Source organism: Pituophis catenifer, unplaced genomic scaffold (genome assembly GCF_029215685.1).
Source record: "Pituophis catenifer annectens isolate HBS135680 unplaced genomic scaffold, rPitCat1.0.hap2 SCAF_2, whole genome shotgun sequence".
Lineage (NCBI taxonomy): Eukaryota > Metazoa > Chordata > Lepidosauria > Squamata > Colubridae > Pituophis > Pituophis catenifer.
Genome location: NW_027256882.1, coordinates 173,463,528 through 173,483,104, shown reverse-complemented (window position 1 = coordinate 173,483,104; position 19,577 = coordinate 173,463,528). Strand labels below are relative to the sequence as shown.

Here is a 19,577-nt window from a genome sequence, read left to right as displayed (position 1 = left end):
GTGGCCGCTTTAAGACTTGTGGACTTCAACTCCCAGAATTCTCCAGCCAGCTATGCTGTCATAAAGGGGCCATAGTTCCCCTCCCATAGCTGGCTGAAGAATTCTGGGAGTTGAAGTCCACAAGTCTTAAAGCTGCCACGTTTGAAGACCTCTGATTTATACGAATTAACCCACCATCCGGCGCTTCCGCTCTGCGCCTTTAAGATCGGGTCGATGAAGTCAGCACAGAAGCTGGGACGGCCGGCGAAAGCGGAAGTCGTGGGCGGGCACAAAGGGATGGCAGCGGTGCTTTCTCCCACCCACCCCCCGCCCTTCCCCTTGCGCGAGAACCCCCGCCAGTTTACTGGCCAACGGCACGAGAGTCGCCCTCGGGGTGGGTGACGTAACGGGGACGGAGTAGAGGTGGTGGTGGAGGCGGCAGAGCGAAGGTGGAGGGGTCGGGATGGCAGCGGTGGCGGCTCCGGGGGGAGCAGCAGAGGCATCCTTCATGTTAGAAGGAACATACATGTTATAAGGAACTACGTATTTAAAAATATTTACTGGCAACTACAACCTTCCTTAGAAATATGTCCTTTTGAGTTTGTGGGATTTGAGCTCTTGGTTTTTGAATTGGACACTATTGTTCTGATTCATGTCAGAATCAGGTCTTTGATTCAACGCTTCAGTAAATATAATAATTTGAGCCATATTCTAGATTCCATTCAGACACGGCAATTCTTGTTACATCAAGCCAAAAGCCATTTTGTCCTGTTTAGTTCTTCATTTGTTTTTTTGCAACACTTTTAAATACATATGAAGAACAGAAGCTTAAATAATAGTTATGCAGACTTGAACATATATTGATCCTGACCCTCAATATTTATAATAGTCTTTCATTATTTCATTTCTTCTAACTATATTGGAGTCAGTTCCCAGAATCTGTAGGGGAAGGATATTGCAAAATCTCCATTCCCACCCAACTCGGCGGCCAGCCAGAGGTGGTATTTGCTGGTTCTCCAAACTACTCAAAATTTCCACTACTGGTTCTCCAGAACCTGTCAGAACCTGCTGGATTTCACCCCTGAGTCAAACCCCAGGAAATAAACTCCAGGGAGGGGCATTGTGCTCCAATTTTTCCAGTATTTTAGAAAATCACAAAACCCATTATTTTCACAGATTGTTAGTTAAATTGGCTGTAGATTTTAATACTACTGATTTTAAATTTTTCATTATTTTGATTGTCTTGTAATTTTTTAATGTGTGGGTTTATATGTTTTAGTTGCTATCCCAGATGGCAGGAAAGAAGAAAATAAATTTAATAAATAAATATGTCTAAAACATCTCATACCATCTGGAACGGGCTTCCCCCAGAGTTACGAAACATCCAAGACTTACGCATATTCCGCCGAGCCCTGAAAACATTTCTATTCCAACAAGCTGGTCTGGCCTAACTCTCCCTTTTTAATTGGCTTTTAAACTGTCTTTTAAATGGGGTTTTAAACCTCTTTAGATAAATTTGGATGTTTTTTAATCTTTGAGCCTAAATTACTTAATCTGTTTCTTAATAGTTTTTAACTTCTATATGTATTTGTATTTATTATGGCTGTTCACCGCCCTGAGTCCTTCGGGAGTAGGGCGGTATACAAATATGAAAAATAAATAAATAAATAAATAAATAAATAAATAAATAAATAAATAAATAAATAAATAAATAAATGTTCTATTCTGACTTCATAATGATAGAATAGAATAGAATAGAATTCTTTATTGGCCAAGTGTGATTGGACACACAAGGAATTTGTCTTTGGTGCATATGCTCTCAGTGTAGATAAAGAAAAAATAAACTATATTCATCAAGAATCATAAGATACAACATAGTGATAGTCGTAGGATACTAATAAGCAAATCATACTAGGAAACAATAAAACAATATCAATTGTAAAGATACAAGCAACATGGTTAAAGCCAGTGATGGGCCGCTGCAGGTTCGGACTGGTTCAGGCGAACCAGTAGTTCCGACCAGGGCTGGCCCCGCCCACCCACCCTGACGCTGTCACGCCCTATATAATCACCGGTTTTTCGATGCCACGCGCACACACGGAAGGCTCACGTGCTCACATATTTGGTTCTGGGCAAACCGGTTGTTACAACTGGCAGCAGCCCACCCCTGGTTATAGCCCTAAGTGGGAAGAGATAGGTACTAGGAAGGATGAGAAGAATAATAGTAATACAGTCTTAGTAAATGATTTGACAGTGTTGTGGGAATTAGTTGTTTAGCAGAGTGATGACATTCAGGAAAAAACTGTCCTTGTGTCTTGTTGTTCTGGTGTGCAGTGCTCTATAGCGTCATTTTGAGGGTAGGAGTTGAAACAATTTATGCCCAGGATGGGAGGGGTCTGTAGATACTTTCACAGCCCTCTTTTTGGCTCATGCAATATACAGGTCCTCAATGGAAGGCAGGTTGGTAGCAATTGTTTTCTCTGCAGTTCTAATTATCCTCTGAAGTCTGTGTCTGTCTTGTTAGATTGCAGAGCCAAACCAGACAGTTAGAGGTGCAGATGACAGACTCAATAATTCCTCTGTAGAACTGAATCAGCAGCTCTTTGGGCAGTTTGAGCTTTTGGAGTTGGCGCAGAAAAAACATTCTTTGTTGTGCTTTTTTGATGATGTTTTTGATGTTAGGTGTCCATTTTAAGTCTTGAGATATGATAGAACCTAGAAACATGAAGGATTCTGTTGATACTGTGTTGTCTAGTTTTGTAAGAGGTGGTAGTATAGGAGGGTTTCTCCTAAAATCTACCACCATTTCTACAGTTTTGAGTGTATTTAATTCAAGATTGTTCTGGTTGCACCACAAAGCTAAGTTGTTCAACCTCCGGTCTGTTGGCAGATTCATTGTTGTCTCGAATGGGACCTATTATTGTTGTATCATCTGCAAACTTCAGTACTTTTTTGAGATGCAGTCATTGGTGTATAGAGAGAAGAGAAGTGGAGAGAGTACACAGTCCTGAGGGGCTCCTATGCTAATTGTACAGGTATCTGATGTGATTTTGCCTATCTTTACCTGCTGCTTCCTGTCTGTTAGGAAACTTATGATCCCTTTACAAGTGTGGTCAGGTACAGGTAGCTGATTTAGTTTAGTTAGAAGAATATCTGGAATGATGGTACTGAATGCTGAGCTGAAGTCTACAAAGAGGACCCTTGCATAAGTCTTTGGAGATTCAAGATGTTGTAGGATGTAGTGCAGTCATATTAATGATGATGGAGTTTATTGGTTTCAGCTTCTGCAAAGGGTGAATCCAGCCAATGCAAATTGTGGTTTAGAAAATATTCTCAATTACTGGGACATGTCTTTCAGGTGGAATTCAGAAGTAGGTTAGATTGCCCTAGGATAAAACCAGAAATCTGAAGCATTTAAAACCTGCTGTAAATGAAAACATTTCATTTACAGAAGAAATAGCCAGAATTATAAATGACTTTCATTATTTCTTTCATAATGAGGCTTGAGTTATTTGATAGACTGTTAAGGTATGAAAAGCTAAAAACCACATCCTTACTAGAAAGTATGAACCACCAGGCCACTATGTGAATGATAGCAAGTTATTATGATTATGGGTTCTTCAAATCTTCATTGATTTAATGTTCATGCAAATCTGATAGCACTTTGTAAGCTTAGCTGATAACAGACAAAGGTAAGGAATGTTGAGCTAGTTTACTACTAAAATTAGGGTTCTCAGAGAGTGCTAAGGCAACTGGGAAGTTGAACAAACAACTCAGAACAAAGTGACAAACCAATTTTTTATTGTTGCCATGAAACACTGTTATAAATAAACTTGATTTGCCATACACTATCATGTTATTGTATTTTTTTCTCCTAAGTCTCTGCTCTTAAAGTATACATGCAAAGTAAACAACAAAAAAATTAGGCACCTAATTAAATCTGCTGTACCATAGTCTACTCCTGCCTGTCATTCTTGCTCTTTCTAGAGATGTGGGAGCTCCAATACTGTATCCCCACAGCTTCAAATTGCCAAATTTGAAAAACACTGCTAAATGTCTGACAAAACCATTATGACAAAAGAAGTAATTTCTACTTGAAAATACCATATATGAAGAAGTGTTTGAAAAAGATCTGAGTGGTGCATATTTTCCTCTCTTCTTTTTTAAATTGCTTATCTGAGTCCTGAACCCTTAGGCTCTAAGGATTACAATTGTGTAAGAGATGGCTGTGTTCTTTGGTGTGATTGAGGGGAAGGGAGGGAAAAAGGTGAGAGTGAGGAAGTACAACACCTTGCACTATTACTTGGGATTACATTTATAATGGAATTGAGCTATGAGAGGTCTCGGAGAAATCCGGGCTGCTCTGTATCTCAATATAGCCATTAAGGTGTACCTGTAACATATTCATTGCAGGAGCTACAGCAAGAACATCTCATTGTAGGCACTCTGATAATCTACTTTCTGTTGCCTTTGTCGTGGGAAACGTTGATTGGCTGCCTTGTCTGTTTACATACCGAGGGTGCTATGTGATTTATTGGGAGGATTTAGGAAAGAGGTGAGAAGCGTTTGGTGAGAAGTTTTCTGAGATACGTTGGGTAAGGTTTTTGAGATGAAATTTTGGCTATTCGAAAAACAGTTAAGATTTCCTGGCTGATTTATAGATTTTTCTACTGTTTCTCCTATGATCAAAGATTATATGGGATAAATGTTGTGTTTAGAGGCACAAATCTTTTATAGGCTGTAAAGTGCCTCATTACAGCGCGTATTTTGTTAGGGATTTTTTGCCCAAGGTCCTGCTAAGACCGTCCTGCTGATTTGCGTTTGAGTCCCAGATTCAGGGCGCTTTCCCGCATTTAGAATGGTGGTTTCAGTTTGAGTTTCTCAGGACGGAGAAAGCAGAGGCAAGAATCTTCTGCTACAGATTACAGCATTTGTTTGCTTTGCTAGTCGAGGAAAAATGTTAAAATTTCAGGACAAACTAGGATAAGAAGATTGCCAAAATGGGTGTGCCAAATTAGTAACCTTTTTTCTTCAAAAAAAAAAAAAAGTCATGAAAAAGGCTTTTCTTTCCTTGTCTCAAATTGGAACTGAAGGATAACTCTGGAAAAAAATGATTGTCAGCTGATAAAGGATAAATACAAATATAGTTATTCAGTAAGAACTATTGGGTTTCTAACAGCCACTGAATAATGTTGCTGTGAATTGCCTGTGAATGTCTATTAACAAGCAGGTTGCTCTCGATGCTAAAAAAAAAAAAACAAGTTACCAAGACTCTCTCAAAATATCCACTTTGGGTGAATGGATGGCCCTGAATATTGGGAGGTATTGCTTTGAAATTGTTTGGAAGGTGGAAAGTAGGTAATTCTCCCTCTGAGCTGAACTGTGACATTTTGTAGGATTCTACACTTCAGAAAAGACTCTGCTTGGAGATCCTTTCCTGAATGATCATGCTCCTTCTAGGGATCTTTGCTCCTTTGAAATCACCTCATCTATTGGAGTGATTTCTGTGAAAGGAGCAGCTGTACTGTGTAATGCAAATGTATTTAAAACCAGTGGCAGGCAAGTTTCTATTGTATAAAGACACTTAAAAGCTTAAGAAAGCGTTATGAGTTTTGGGACACTATCTATATAGATATAGATATAGATATAGATATAGATATAGATATAGATATAGATATAGATATAGATATAGATATAGATATAGATATAGATATAGATAGATAGATATGTACCGTATTTTTTGGAGTATAAGACGCACCGGAGTATAAGACGCACCTACCTTTTTGGGTTGTTGTTTTTTTTAAAGTTTTTTTTTATTTTTTAGACAAGTACACATACAAACATACAATGAATTTTCTTTGAACAGAGTATTTGGCTGGTTCACAAATTTAAACAGTGTTTAGTCATTTCAATTAAATTTACAATTTCTATATTTCCTTTTTGCCATACATTATTTATTCCTCATCTATTTTTTTAAAAAAACCAATATTACCCTTCATTCTCATCTCTAATCTTAATCAAATTCAGTTTTTCCCTTCTATATTATACCCCTTCCCATTGTCATCTATTTTTATATCCATCCTCACATTGGTTAATTATTTAATATTACAGTTGTTTAATGCAGATTCAACATTTTTATATAAATCAATTAGTTATAACTATTTTTTTGTATATTAATCAATATGAACGTGAATATTCCAATTATTTCCATGCAATCCAATTTCTTACAAATCAATTAATTATATTTACCAATAATAATAAACCAAATAATTTCCCCCATATATTCCTCCAAACCATAACTTAACCATTTCTGCTTTCAACACAATATACAATTAATAGCATCTCAATTATTACAATTCCCTAGTTAAATAGACCTTTTTTTCTTTTGTGATTTAAAATCTTGAATTCTCCTCTTTTGCCCTAAATTTCCCATTGTTTGCACCTACCTTTTTTGGTGAGCAAAAAGAAAAAGAAATCTCTCTCCCTGCCTCATTTTGTCACATTGTAGCAGAGCCTGCTTTACTTTCAGTTTCGTTTTAGCTAGGGGAAAAAAATCTGCTCCAGCATCCTTTGCAGCAAGCAAAGAGCTTGTAAAACAAGAGCTTGCAAAAGAGTCTGCCCAAAACAGCTGAGAGCAAATCAGCTGAGAGTCGGGAGGCCTATCTAATCAACTTGTGCTAATTAGCCTATGCTGAAGCTGAATGGGGCTGTTTTTTCTTGCTGTTTGCTTGCAAGGAGGTAACTGCTAGAAGGCAGAGGCCAAAGGGTGAGGGCCAGTGGGTGGGCAGGTCTACATTCGATGTATAAGATGCACCTAAATTTTCACCCCCTTTTGGGGGGTAAAAAGGTGCCTTTTATACACCGAAAAATACGGTATATTATATATGTATATACACATGCATGTATGTTTTATTTGTGTGTATGTTCAGATTTTGGGATAAGCTCTGTTTCTATTTTGTTGGCTGTCAAGCCGAAAGAATCTCACAATATGTTGTATTTTAACTATTTTTCTGTATTTAATACAGGTGGATCATTTTCTTCCAGAAGAAGCCCTTGCCTTTTTCACTGGCTCAGATCCCATTTTCTCAACCACTATGGTTCTGGAAACAAAACCCGTTGTCCATCACCCATACTGGCCTCAGAATTTGGAACTCCATAGTTACGTCCCAAATGACCGACCCTTATGGCAGATCTTGACATTCTTATTTGGTACTTCAGGAATTCTCTTGGTATTGACTTGGTTTGTAGCAGGCTGGCGGAGCAAAACCTGGGGCCCTTTTGGAACTTGGCGCACCTTGATCATTTGCTGGTTTGCCATCTGTGTTTTTATTCATGGTGTCATCAAAGGCTGGTTTAGTCTCCACTACATGGAAATTCCAGGGGATCAATCCTTTCTCTCACAGCTCTGTAAGATGTGTGTCTTTCTTGATTTTGGAAAAAAATATTGATGCAACAAGGATAACATGGGGGAAAACAGGAGGATTTGCAGGAGGCACAAATGGGCCAAATGACACAAGGCGGTCAATCTTTCTATTGTGTACTTGAGTCAGACTTCAGACCACAAATGTGTGACAGTGACACTTGTATAGATGGTCTTTGCTTGCCAACAGTAACTTGGACCAGCAAATTTGTTAAGCGGTGTGGCTGTAATCACTGTCACATGACCACACCAATTTACAACAGCAGTTCTAGTTGCCATCTTCAAATAAATCTTGAATGGTTGTAGCATCCCTCAGTCACATGATCACCATTTGCAACCTCCTGGCGGCTTCCCTATTAACTCTTATTTGTTGGAAGCCAGCAATGGCATTGCAAATGGCGGTTACATGACAGTGGGACGCTGTGATATAATTGCAAGCTAGTTGTAACCACCTGACTCACATTTATCTGATCACAGGGTGGCTGTGATGGCCACAACTACAAGGACAGTTGTAAGTTCCTCTCATTCAGCACTGTTGTAACTTCAAACAGCCAGTGAACAAGTGGACATTAAATGAGGACTGCCTGCATGCCTGTAGTTATTTTTGAGATAGCACTATCCTGAGATCACTCCAGAAATAGATTTCCAAACACTCCAGGTCAATTAGTTTTTGTACTACAGGCAGGTTGTTTTTTTTAATGTATCTTTGAAAGGCACCTATTACAATTGTGCAATAGGAATGAAAGGATAATGTAAGATGCACAGATAAAACTGGATTCAGCTGTTATAACACTGGAATAATGCTTCTGCTACGTTCTCCGTATAGAGCTTTTTCATTCTTTCTGTGCATGTAGACGTACTGATTCTTAATAGTTCATAAGGAAAAGGCCCACATATAGGAACTTAATATGATGTTAAAACGGAAATCATGGCGACAAATAGGTTTCCACATATAGTTATCCTTAGGGAACCTGTGTTAAAGGCTACATACTAGGGCTGTGGGGTACAATGGAATGGGAATAGGGTCTACTTTAGAGCAATGCATTTTCCCCTGTGGTTGCCTGGCTGCCCTCTGCAGCTTCAGCATGATGCTGAGAAGATACATTTGACTTAAGGACCTGCAACAGGTGCCATATGTGTGCCCTTGCATGCTCTCAAAGTACCTCTGTTTTACTGAAATGTTCACTGTCTTCTGGTTTTTAGGCCAGCATCTTAACCAATCTGTTCCCAGGATCAAAACACTTAACCCCTATAAAAGTTTAGGTAAAAAGCATATAGGTATAATACTATGCTTTGACATTTTAACAATAGGGCTAGCAGAAATCAGACTTGAAAATTTATGTTTTATATTAGTCACAATAATGTGTTGCCATGATTTGCAAATAAGCCATAATGAATGGGGTACATGTACAACAGCATGCTAAAACCTCCTCCTTCAAATCCAACAACTATATTTGAATTTAACAGAATGTTTGAATCTTGCCAGTATCATCAAAACTGCAAGAGGTAAAAATATATGTTCCCTAAGATCAAATATTTGCATCACCTAATATTTGTATTTCCTAAGATCAAGCATTTGCATCACCTAATATTTGTATTTCCTAAGATCAAGCATTTGCATCACCTAATATTTGTATTTCCTAAGATCAAGTATTTGCATTACCAAAAAGCATGGTTTTAGGCTAGTAAAGTCCTCATGTATTTAGAAAGTTCTGTCTTCTGGAATAGAAAGTACTTGGAAACTTGGTTTAAGGAGTTGGAGACAGGTGTCATTTTTGCGCCTCTGGGTGTTCCAAGCATCTATTTGCCTTTGTATCTATAGTGCTGCACAATCCTGTTATAATTAATATTTAAGAAAAATACAGGGAAATTCATAAACCTATCACCATTCCTATTGATTCATTTCTCCTTATTTTATATCTTCCAGGGAAGGAATATGCCAAAGGTGACAGCAGATTTATCGCGTAAGCATTAACTTTGAAATGACAGGCAAAGGTCTGTATATTTCTGCAAAGATCCAACACTAAGCAATTTGAACAAAGAACCTGGTTTGGGTGCAGGGATAGGGAAAGGATGACTTGACATAATGCACACATACAGTAAATACAGCCGAGATGTTCAAATTTTTGCATGAGTTCTCTAATATATTTCCTGTTGCCAAGGATAGGCAGAGTACAACAAAAGTAAAAGAATTTCTGCATTTCTCTTTAAGGATCCTAACCTTTTAGATTTCTAAATTATTTTAGAAAAAAACATTGAATTTTATTCATGTCTTAAAAGAGCATATCGGGGAATGAAATTTATTTTCCAGTCTCGCGTCTATGAACTTTTTTTTTCAGCAATAATTTTTTATTTTTAAACAAGAATAAAACATAAAAACATCATCATTCCATACAGTTACAGACAGTATATTTGTTAGAAGTAAAACTGGAAGAAGAACAAGTTAAAGAAACAATGATAGCGTGGGGGAAAATTTTTGGTTACGGTATTGATTAAGAGAAATGGCAAAAATTGTGGTCACATAATTATAAAATGACAATGTCTATAGCTTATAAGGAGAATTTGTATAAGATGTTTTACAGGTGGCATTTACCCCCAATGAGGATAGCCAGAATGTTCCAGAATAAATCGGAGAAGTGTTGGAAGTGTCATCAGACTCCAGGATCTTATTACCACATGTGCTGGACATGCGGAGATGCAAAGAGATATTGGACATGGTTGGAAAAAATGACTAAGAGACATATTGATTTTAAACCAGAGATATTTTTATTAGGGATCTTACCAGAGACATATAATAAAGAATTGCAATATTTAATTGTGAACCTTTTAACAGCAGCTAGAATTGTATTTGCAAAAAATTGGAAAGGAGAAAGGACACCTACTGATGAAGAAATTATCAAGAAAATGATGGACTGTGCTGAAATGAGTAAATTGACATTTGAAATAAGAGAGCAGGAAGATAATATTATTTGATATGGGATTTATTTTATCAATGGATGGACAATAAAAAATGGAGATAAACATGAAATATGTGGATGCTGAGATAAATTAAGTTAATTTCTTTTTTTTTATATGAAAATAATCTCAAAATAGTGATATTTCGAAGAGAGGAGGGAGCACAAAAGGATACAAACCGATCGATATACTGTCTGTAACTGTGTTTATGAACTTTTGAGATGAGTATTATCAGTGGGTTCCCCCATCTCAGTGGAAGATCTGGTTGTTGGTGAGCCATTTTATCAGCAAGGGATGGCTAAATTCTATTCTCGCCATTTTATTTTTCATTCATTTTTTTTCTCTTTTCTCCTCAGCCATAGTAACTCGGCCTAGGAAAATAAAATGGGCAAGGCTTGAATAGAAAGAACTTGCAGCAGTTTATCTTCCTCACTTGTATCAAATTCTGCAATTTTGCCTAAGATCTGTTTATTATCTTTGTGTATTTTCATGCATCAGAGAAACCAGGATGTCATTTAATTGGTTTAGCTCAGCAAGAGTACAGTTTGTGAGCTTTTATTCATGGTTTAAAATAATAAAATGAAGTATTTTCCTAAATTGGCTATCTATCTATCCCCGAAAATATTTAAACGCATGCACAGCTGGTCCCTGCCATTTCCTCTGGGTAGGGTTAGGGAGACAGAGCTGGAAATCAGGTAAGATGGCAAGAGGAGCCCCATGTTGCTCTATGCGCCCCAAAATAATAAGGCCTCCCCAAAAATAAGGCCAAGCACTTATTTTGGGGTTCAAAAAATATAAGACAGGGTCTTATTTTCAGGGAAACTCAGTATCTATCTATCTATCTATCTATCTATCTATCTATCTATCTATCTATCTATCTATCATCGTTCGTCTTTCTCCCCCTCCAGTTTGAAAGTATTGAACTGTAAGAGAGTTGGGATGTTTTGAGACCTCAAGGTAACATTCATTTCATTTTTGCACCTGCAGATCAGATAATTTCATAGTTTGTGTGGAAACCATCTCTGCCTGTTTTTTGGGTCCCCTCAATCTTTGGACTGTAGTCGCATTTCTTTCACGGCAGTCCCATCGATATATACTACAGTTAGTAGTGTCACTAGGTAGGTATGCAAGGCAGGGAGGGAAGTATATCAGGGTATGTAAATGTTAGTACAATCTTTCAAAAGCAATTAATTTAATATTTTTATTCTTGATTAATGTTCCATGCACCTGGCTGCATTTCTTATTTGGCTTGTCCGTTTCTGATCTTTTCTTCCTAATCAGCCATGTTGTCTGTCTCTAACCATAGGTCAACTATATGAAGAAATTCTGTACTTCTACACTGCATACCGTGATGGCTTTCGCCATGGTGAGATGTGGCACCCTATCTATTTCTGGTTTTACTTTGTCTTCCTGAATGGTCTGTGGATTATTATTCCCTCTATTCTCATCTGGGATGCCTGGAAGCACCTCAGTGCTTGCCAGAGGTTAATGGATGCTAACAAGGTCAAGAAACATTGATGTCTTGCACAGCGGGTCATACTGGGCGGTACTTCCAGCCATTCAGAGGTTGATTTTGTACTCCTCCTGTTTTCAGTTGTTATATTGAATTGATGAACAAACACTACCATTGATGGTGGTCATTCTCTTCCCTTTCTTTAAAGATTCATAGCTCTTAAACTATGAGCTTAAAATTAAGACTGCAGTATTATCTGATATTAAAATTAAAATGAAGATGCAGTAATTATGGGATATTGTTCACATTGTTTTATTCTCTGTTGTAAGCCGCCCAGAGTCCCTTGGGATTTGGGCGGCATAAAAATGCGACTAATAAATAAATAAATAAATATCTTCATGACAGGTATTTTTTAGATCAGGAGGTTTTATTTCTAAATAAATGTCATTAGGATCAAGTGACGCAGCTAATACTAGTCAGTATTGAACTGAGCCCTGCTATAGACCATATAGCTTTGTTTTCTCTTATAACTTGCAGCTGTGATCACTTAAGCCTGCAAGGAGAGCCCCACATCTAGCATTCATAAAACTGAAATACTGTACAGAGCAGTGATGGGTAACCTTTGTTTCCTTGGGTGCCGAAAGCACCCGCACGATAGCGAACGCATGTGTAACCACACCCATCATGCAATACCCCCCATGCACGCCCTGCACATGCATACATAGTAATATGCTAACTCTGTAAACCACTTAGAGAGCGCTGTAAAGCACTGTGAAGTGGTACATAAGTCTAAGCACTATTGCTATTAGTATTGCTATATTGGGCACAATAGACTAATTAGGAAATGTCTTTTTCTAAATTACTAAATTTTGGGTTTGCATTGTGCTGGTGTGACTATAATATTTCAGGGTCATCTTGTGTTAACGCTTTTTGGCAGTTGCTTGTTAGAACAGACGGCAACTGAAAGTATTAGAAGACCAATTTATAGAATCCGAGACTGTAACATAGGCTGAGTAGAGGTTATTGTAGTAATCAAGAACTGGTGAAGGGTATTTCCTTTCTGAAAATGTAATATATACATACATACATACATACATACATACATACATACATACATGTACAAAGCAACAAACTTTAAGTAAAAGTCTTGGGTTTTTATAATTTTCTCAATCCTGCTTCTGAAAAAGTACGCTGAAAATGTGCTAAGGTCAATAATAATTAAAAAATGTATTTTATGAAAAAGTTTCATGCTTTCTAAATTAATTGCTCCTTTTGAAAAAGGAAAGAATGAGCCCAAACTTATTTTTATGTATGGCTGAATACCTAGGTACAACAAGCATACTTCCCAGGAGACACCTGGCCAGCAATCATATCAGCCATCCCAATCATGTGCTAATTTACAAGATTTATTTATTTATTTATTTATTTATTTATTTATTTGATCAAATTTGTATACCGCCCTACTCCCGAAGGACTTAGGGTGGTGAACAGGCACAAAATAAAACACATAGATACAAAAGTTAAGAGCAGAATTAAAACCAAATTAAATATTTGAGCCCAAGACAATTTAAAACATCCCAAAAATTTAGAACAAATTTAAAATTTCAATTTCAATTTAAAAATTAAAAGGGGGGAAAGGTCAGGCCAGGCCAGGTTGCTGAAATAGAAAGGTCTTTAGAGCGCGGCGGAAAGTGCGCAGGTCCGGGATCCTACGTATCTCCAGGGGGATCTCATTCTAGATAGTAGGTGCCCCCACAGAGAAGGCCCTCCCCCTGGGGGCCGCCAGTCGACACTGTTTGGCTGACGGCACCCGGAGGAGCCCCTCTCTATGAGAGCGTACCGGCCGGTGGGAGGTTGATTGTGGTAGTAAGCGATCCCGTAAATAGCCAGGTCCTAAGCCATGGAGCGCTCTAAAGGTGGTAACCAGAACCTTGAAGTGCACCCGGAAGACCACCGGGAGCCAGTGCAGCTCGCGCAGGAGAGGTGTTACGTGGGAGCGCCATGTCGCTCCCATAACTACCCGCACGGCCGCACTCTGCGCCAGTTGGAGCCTCTGGGTGCTCCTCAAGGGGAGCCCCATGTAGAGAGCATTGCAATAGTCCAGGCGGGAAGTGACGAGGGCATGAGTGACTGTGTGTAAAGAGTCCCGATCCAGAAAGGGACACAACTGGCGAATCAGGCGAACCTGATGGAAAACCCTCCCGGTCACGGCCGTCAAATGCTCTTCTAAAGACAGCCGTGAATCCAGGAGGACGCCCAAGTTGCGAGCCCTCTCCATGGGGGCCAGCGATTCGCCCCCAATAGTCAGCGATGGAGTCAACTGACTATATCGGGACATCGGAAACCACAGCCACTCGGTCTTGGATGGGTTGAGCCTGAGCCTATTCCTCCCCATCCAGATCTGCACGGCCTCCAGGCACCGGGACATCACTTCAAGGGCATCGTTGGGGTGGTCTGGGGTGGAGATGTACAGCTGGGTGTCATCAGCGTACTGGTGGTACTTCACCCCAAAACCACGGATGATCTCACCCAGCGGCTTCACATAATTGTTGAACAGGAGGGGCGAGAGGACCGACCCTTGCGGCACCCCACATATGAGGGGCCTCGGGGTCGACCTCTGCCCCCCTGTCAACACAGCCTGCGACCGGTCAGAGAGAAAGGAGGAGAACCACCGCAACACAGTGCCTCCCACCCCTAACTCCTCCAACCGGTGCAGCATGATACCATGGTCGATGGTATCAAAAGCCGCTGAGAGGTCTAACAGGACCAGGACAGAGGAGCACCCCCTGTCCCGAGCCCTCCAGAGATCATCTACCAATGCGACCAATGCCGTTTCCGTGCTGTACCCGGGCCTGAAGCCCGACTGGAACGGATCCAGATACGTCGTTTCATCCAGGAACTGGGGGAACTGTTGCGCAACCACACTCTCAACAACCTTCGCCACAAAACGAAGGTTGGAGACCGGACGATAATTAACCAACATTGCTGGGTCCAGGGAAGGCTTCTTGAGGAGAGGCCTCACCACCGCCTCTTTCAAGGCAGCGGGAAAGTTACCCTCACCCAACGAAGCATTTATAATCCCCTGGAGCCAGCCTCGCGTCACCTCCCGGGAAGCCAGTACTAACCAGGAGGGACACGGGTCCAATAAACAAGTGGTCGCGTTCAGTCTGTCCAGAATCCTGTCCACGTCCTCAGGGGTCACAGGATCAAACTCATCCCAGATAACATTCTCAAGACCTGCCCCAGTCCCTCCCCCTGAGACTACCCAGTCGGAGTCCAAATCTTCCCGAATCTGAGTGATTTTGTCATACAGATACTGAACAAAATCCTCGGCTCTACCCTCCAAGGGGTCCTCCCGCGCTTCCTGGTGGAGCAGGGAGCGGGTCACCCTAAACAGGGCGGCCGGGCGATTATCTGATGATGCAATAAGAGCAGCAAAATAACTACATTTCGCTGCTTTTATCGCCACTAGGTAAGTCCTAATATGGGATCTTACCAGTGTCCGGTCGGATTCCGAAAGACTGGCCCTCCAACTACTCTCTAGGCGTCTTTTCCGGCGCTTCAACTCCCTCAGCTCCTCAGTAAACCGAGGAGCTGAATGAGATCGGCGCCGGGCCAGAGGCCACAAAGGCATGACCCGATCCAGAGCTCCAGCGGCCGCCCTTTCCCAGGCAGCCACTAGGTCTCCAGCCGAGGCGTGTGCCAGAGCCTCAGGAAATGGCCCAAGCTCCATCTGGAACCTATCAGGTTCCATCAGGCGCCTGGGACGGAACCATCTTACCGGCTCCGCCTCCCTGCGGCGGGGTGTAGCGGTTTGAAAGTCGAGACGAAGGAGAGAGTGATCTGACCATGACAAGGGCTCGGTAACTATATCCCCTATTTCAAGGTCACTCAGCCACTGTCCAGAGACAAAAACCAGATCCAGCGTGTTTCCCCCCATGTGGGTAGGGCCATGAATTAACTGGGTCAGGTTCATGGCTGTCATGGAAGCCATGAACTCCCGAGCCACCTCTGACGCCTCGCCCACGGACAGCAGGTTGAAATCCCCCATGACCATAAGCCTAGGGGTATCAACCGCCACTGCGGCGACGACATTGAGTAGCTCGGGCAGGGCTGCTGACACGTGGCAGGGAGCCAGGTACGTAATCAGCAGACCCATCTGAACCCCATGACACGACTTCACAAGGAGGGATTCACAGCCGGTCGTCTGAGGAACAGTGGCCTCCCTCGGTCTCAGACCATCTTTAATAATAACCGCTACCCCCCTGCCCCTACCCTGCAACCTCGGCCGATGGAATGTGCAGAAACCTGGTGGGCACATTTCAACGAGAGGGACCCCCCCCTCTTGGCCGAACCAGGTTTCCGTAATACCTGCCAGGTCTGCTCCCCCCTCCTGAATAAGATCACAAATGAGGGGGGCTTTATTTACTACAGACCTGGCATTGCACAACATCAGCCGGAGGCAAGGGCCCTGAGGATCTGTGCAACCTGGAGAACGAGTGGAGCTTTGGGGGCCGGAGCGCGCCACCGCTTGGAGTTAGCGGGCGCGCGCTCCCCTAACACGATATGGCCCCCTGCTCCTGCCGTATCTACCCCTCCCACCTACAGTACTGATGGTAGAAACTTTATCTGGATGAGCTTTAACCCCCCCCTCGACCCCGGGCCCCCCACCCTCCATGCCGTGCTTCACAGCCATACCCGGCCCTCCCCTTTGTGGGTTATTTCCCATACCCACTGTCCTACTTCTAAACCAACCCTCCCCCTCCCTAGAACCCCTTAAAAAGTTAACTAAAAATTTATATAAAAAGCCCCTCAACCCCCTCTTCGCAGCATGCCACCTCTCTGGGTTCCAAAGCCCGTCATCGAGGTAGGCCTTCGATAACGTAGAAGGCCAGGCTTGCGAGAGGGGGGAGTCTCGCAAGGCAAAGAGCTCAGCCGGTGAGTACATCCCTAAAAATCCACCTGGGGAAGATGGCGTAAGGCCAAGGATTCCGTACTGATGAATTTAAAAAGGTCCAGGAGAGATAGTCCACCATTTCGGCACGGATCGAAACCGGGGGTCCACTGTCCTCTCACGGCATTGGAGAGGAGTCCCAGGCCAATGCCCCGAAAAGCAATGACCAAGCCACCCTCTCACGGCGACTGGTATCGACAGGTCTTATTCGGTGGCAGCAGCAGCAAGGTGACTCCCTCGGTGACCGCACCCAGGCTTAAACCTCTCCTTACAGCAAGACATGATGGATGTAACTGGGATTGATAATACAGCTAGAAACCGGGGGTCAGTTATAGTCAGATCAGGGATCCAATCAGTCCAAATGCAGTCCAAATGCCAGTGCAGGTAGGGTCCAGTTCGAATGGCCACAACTCCAACCACGCCCATAACCAGGCCGTGGCGGGAAAGGGGAAAGTGGAGACAGACCAGAAGGGCAGGCCAGTCACCCAGCTTTGCCAACACTTAGTCTCCATAGAGGTCTTCTAGTCCCCCTCAAGTCCCCGGTCTTCAAGGGGTCACCAACCGGTCAGCACGCATTCTTCCCTTCTTCTCCTCCACAGTGAATAACCGACCCTAATTGAAGGGTCTGAACTCGATCTAAAAACAGCCAGGGTAGCGCCGTTTCCCCCAGCGCTGCCCCAGCAGCCGCCGTTTCATCCACAGCCGCTGCAGCTGCCACTCCAACCATCGCCATCGCTGCTGGCAGCCGGGAGCCATTTCGGGGTGCTTTTCTGGGGGGGGGAGTTCCAGCGACGCTACAATGAGCCGCTGTCACCCCCACACCCCTCCCTGCTCCGGCCGCGGCTGGGGGGACGCCAAGGCAAACCGGCGCCACGCTGACCTTACTCCAGCCTCCTGACACCGACGCCATAACCGCGTGGCGTTTCTCAGCGTTTTTCGGTTCCAGCCAGCCACACAGATCGTTCAAAGGAGCTAAAAAGCTCGCGACAGGCCGCTCACACATTCCTCTTGCTGGGCCGAGGCTGACAGCTGATATTCGGCCCCCCGAGAATCCTCAATAGGCTCTATCTCTTCCCCAAGGCATTGGAGCTTCACCTACGAGCCGCCATCTTCGCACATGCGAACATTATAACTTTTGTGTGATGCCTCAGATTTATTTATTTATTTATTTATTTATTTATTTATTTATTTATTTATTTATTTATTTATTTATTTATTTATTTATTGGTTCGATTTATATGCCGCCCTTTTCCGGAGACTCAGGGTGGCTTACAATGCGTTAAGCAATAGCCTTCATACTTTTGTATATACCTGCTTAGTAGGGCTTTTGGCCCCTCCTAAGCGGTGTTCTTTTTTATACAAAGTCATCTTATTGCCCCCACAATCCGGGTTCTCGTTTTACCTACCTCGGAAGGATGGAAGGCTGAGTCAACCTTGAGCCTGATGAGATTTGAACTTGCAGTAATTGCAGGCAGCTGGCAGCTAAGTGCTACTTTAACAGCACTTTAGTCTGCTGCGCAACCAAGGCTCTTCCTCTTCTCTTTAACATCTACATAAAAGTGCTGGGTAAAGTCATTCTACAGCACATGATGCAATATCATGAATACTGGTTAAGTAGGAGATGCTGTTTTGGAGCTGACCCAGTGCCTAGAGACTGGAAGGGTCTGGAAAGGGAGGAACCAGGCTCCAATTCTGATTTAGCAGTGGCTTTTGGCAATTGCCTCCCCTTGATATAACATTAAAAAAAGAGTTCAATGAAGTGAGGGATTTCATTCTCTTGCTGAAGGTTCCTCCCCCCGCCCCGCCCCCCAAAAAAACCAAGCAACCAAGATTGACAAGTACTACAAGTCAATGTCCTTGGAGTGCATGCCCATGCTTTTTTCACATTTTTGATTTCGCATGCCAATCTTATTTTGACTTACTAAATCCCTCCAACTAAAATGATTAAAATGTGTTGTAGTTTTGCTATTCCACCAAGAGTTTCAAAACTCTTGGGTGGTAGCAAAAATGCTTAATTGAAAATGGTTGGGAAGGATTGTTGAATATGTGGTGTTCCTTCAAACACAGTTTGTTACTGTTTAAACAATTCTGCAAGTTTGTACTACTGTGGTTTGGTGGTCCATGTTCTTGGGCATAGGGTGATAAAATGTACTGTACTTGAAGGACAGGCATGTTGTTTATTATCTGTAAGCAACCTGTATACCATTCTTCCCTATCTAGATTTGTTGACCCTTCAATTCCAAGAGTTCACAGTCATTCATGGTTTCCAGGGCTTGGAGGGCACCAGGCTGGAGAAGGCCTCTCAAAAGCAAACTCTTTCTGATCCAATCTGACCAGACAGTTAGGGCAGGGGTGGGGAACTATGGCCCCTTTATGACAGGATGGCTGGCTCAGGAATTCTGGGAGTTGAAGTCCACAAGTCATAAAGGGGCCATGATTTCCCACCTCTGCCTTAGGGAGTCTTGTATAGGAAAAACGGATGCAGTACCATGGCTGCTATGCCAAAATTAGGCTGAGGACCGCATCAGGGGTAAATATCATCATATGATTGTGATGCCCTGTAAAACATAAACTCTTCTCCCCTCCCCCTTGGTTTGCCTTAAGAATCATCCTTGCTTTAAAGGAAGTGTGTCTCTTTAGTTTAGTGCAGTGTTTCCCAAAGTGTGGTACGCGTACCCCCAGGGGTACGGGAAGAGTTTGGTGGGGGTACGCGTTGCACCGGAGTTTGGTGGGGATCACGTGGGAATATCCACTGCACCATGCTTAGCTGCGCCCACAGAACAAGGAAAGAAATAGGCGTGTATCGCAGTTTTTAC

General features: G+C 42.4%; 1 protein-coding gene across 2 annotated transcripts; it reads left to right on the top strand.

Annotated features, from left to right (window-relative positions):
* The first annotated feature begins 341 nt into the window (after window positions 1-341).
* LOC139310871 (3-beta-hydroxysteroid-Delta(8),Delta(7)-isomerase-like) lies at window positions 342-12,988 on the top strand. 2 transcript variants are annotated; one of them, XM_070935108.1, is made up of 5 exons: window positions 342-373; window positions 7,005-7,386; window positions 9,327-9,363; window positions 11,342-11,472; window positions 11,661-12,988. In XM_070935108.1, the coding sequence occupies exons 2-5, from the start codon at window positions 7,074-7,076 to the stop codon at window positions 11,870-11,872; spliced, it is 693 nt and encodes a 230-aa protein (XP_070791209.1). In that variant the 5' UTR covers window positions 342-373; window positions 7,005-7,073; the 3' UTR covers window positions 11,873-12,988. The 2 variants fall into 2 exon arrangements, with proteins under 2 accessions (XP_070791209.1, XP_070791208.1); XM_070935107.1 differs by lacking the exon at window positions 342-373 and adding an exon at window positions 4,520-4,574.
* Window positions 12,989-19,577: the final 6,589 nt, after the last annotated feature.

Excerpts from the sequence above, each read along its gene's own strand:
- LOC139310871 (XM_070935108.1), top strand. The coding sequence starts at position 7,074 with ATGGTTCTGGAAACAAAACCCGTTGTCCATCACCCATACTGGCCTCAG. Across the intron at positions 7,387-9,326 it reads ATCCTTTCTCTCACAGCTCT|GGAAGGAATATGCCAAAGGT; the intron begins GTAAGATGTGTG and ends TATATCTTCCAG. Across the intron at positions 11,473-11,660 it reads ACAGTTAGTAGTGTCACTAG|GTCAACTATATGAAGAAATT; the intron begins GTAGGTATGCAA and ends CTCTAACCATAG.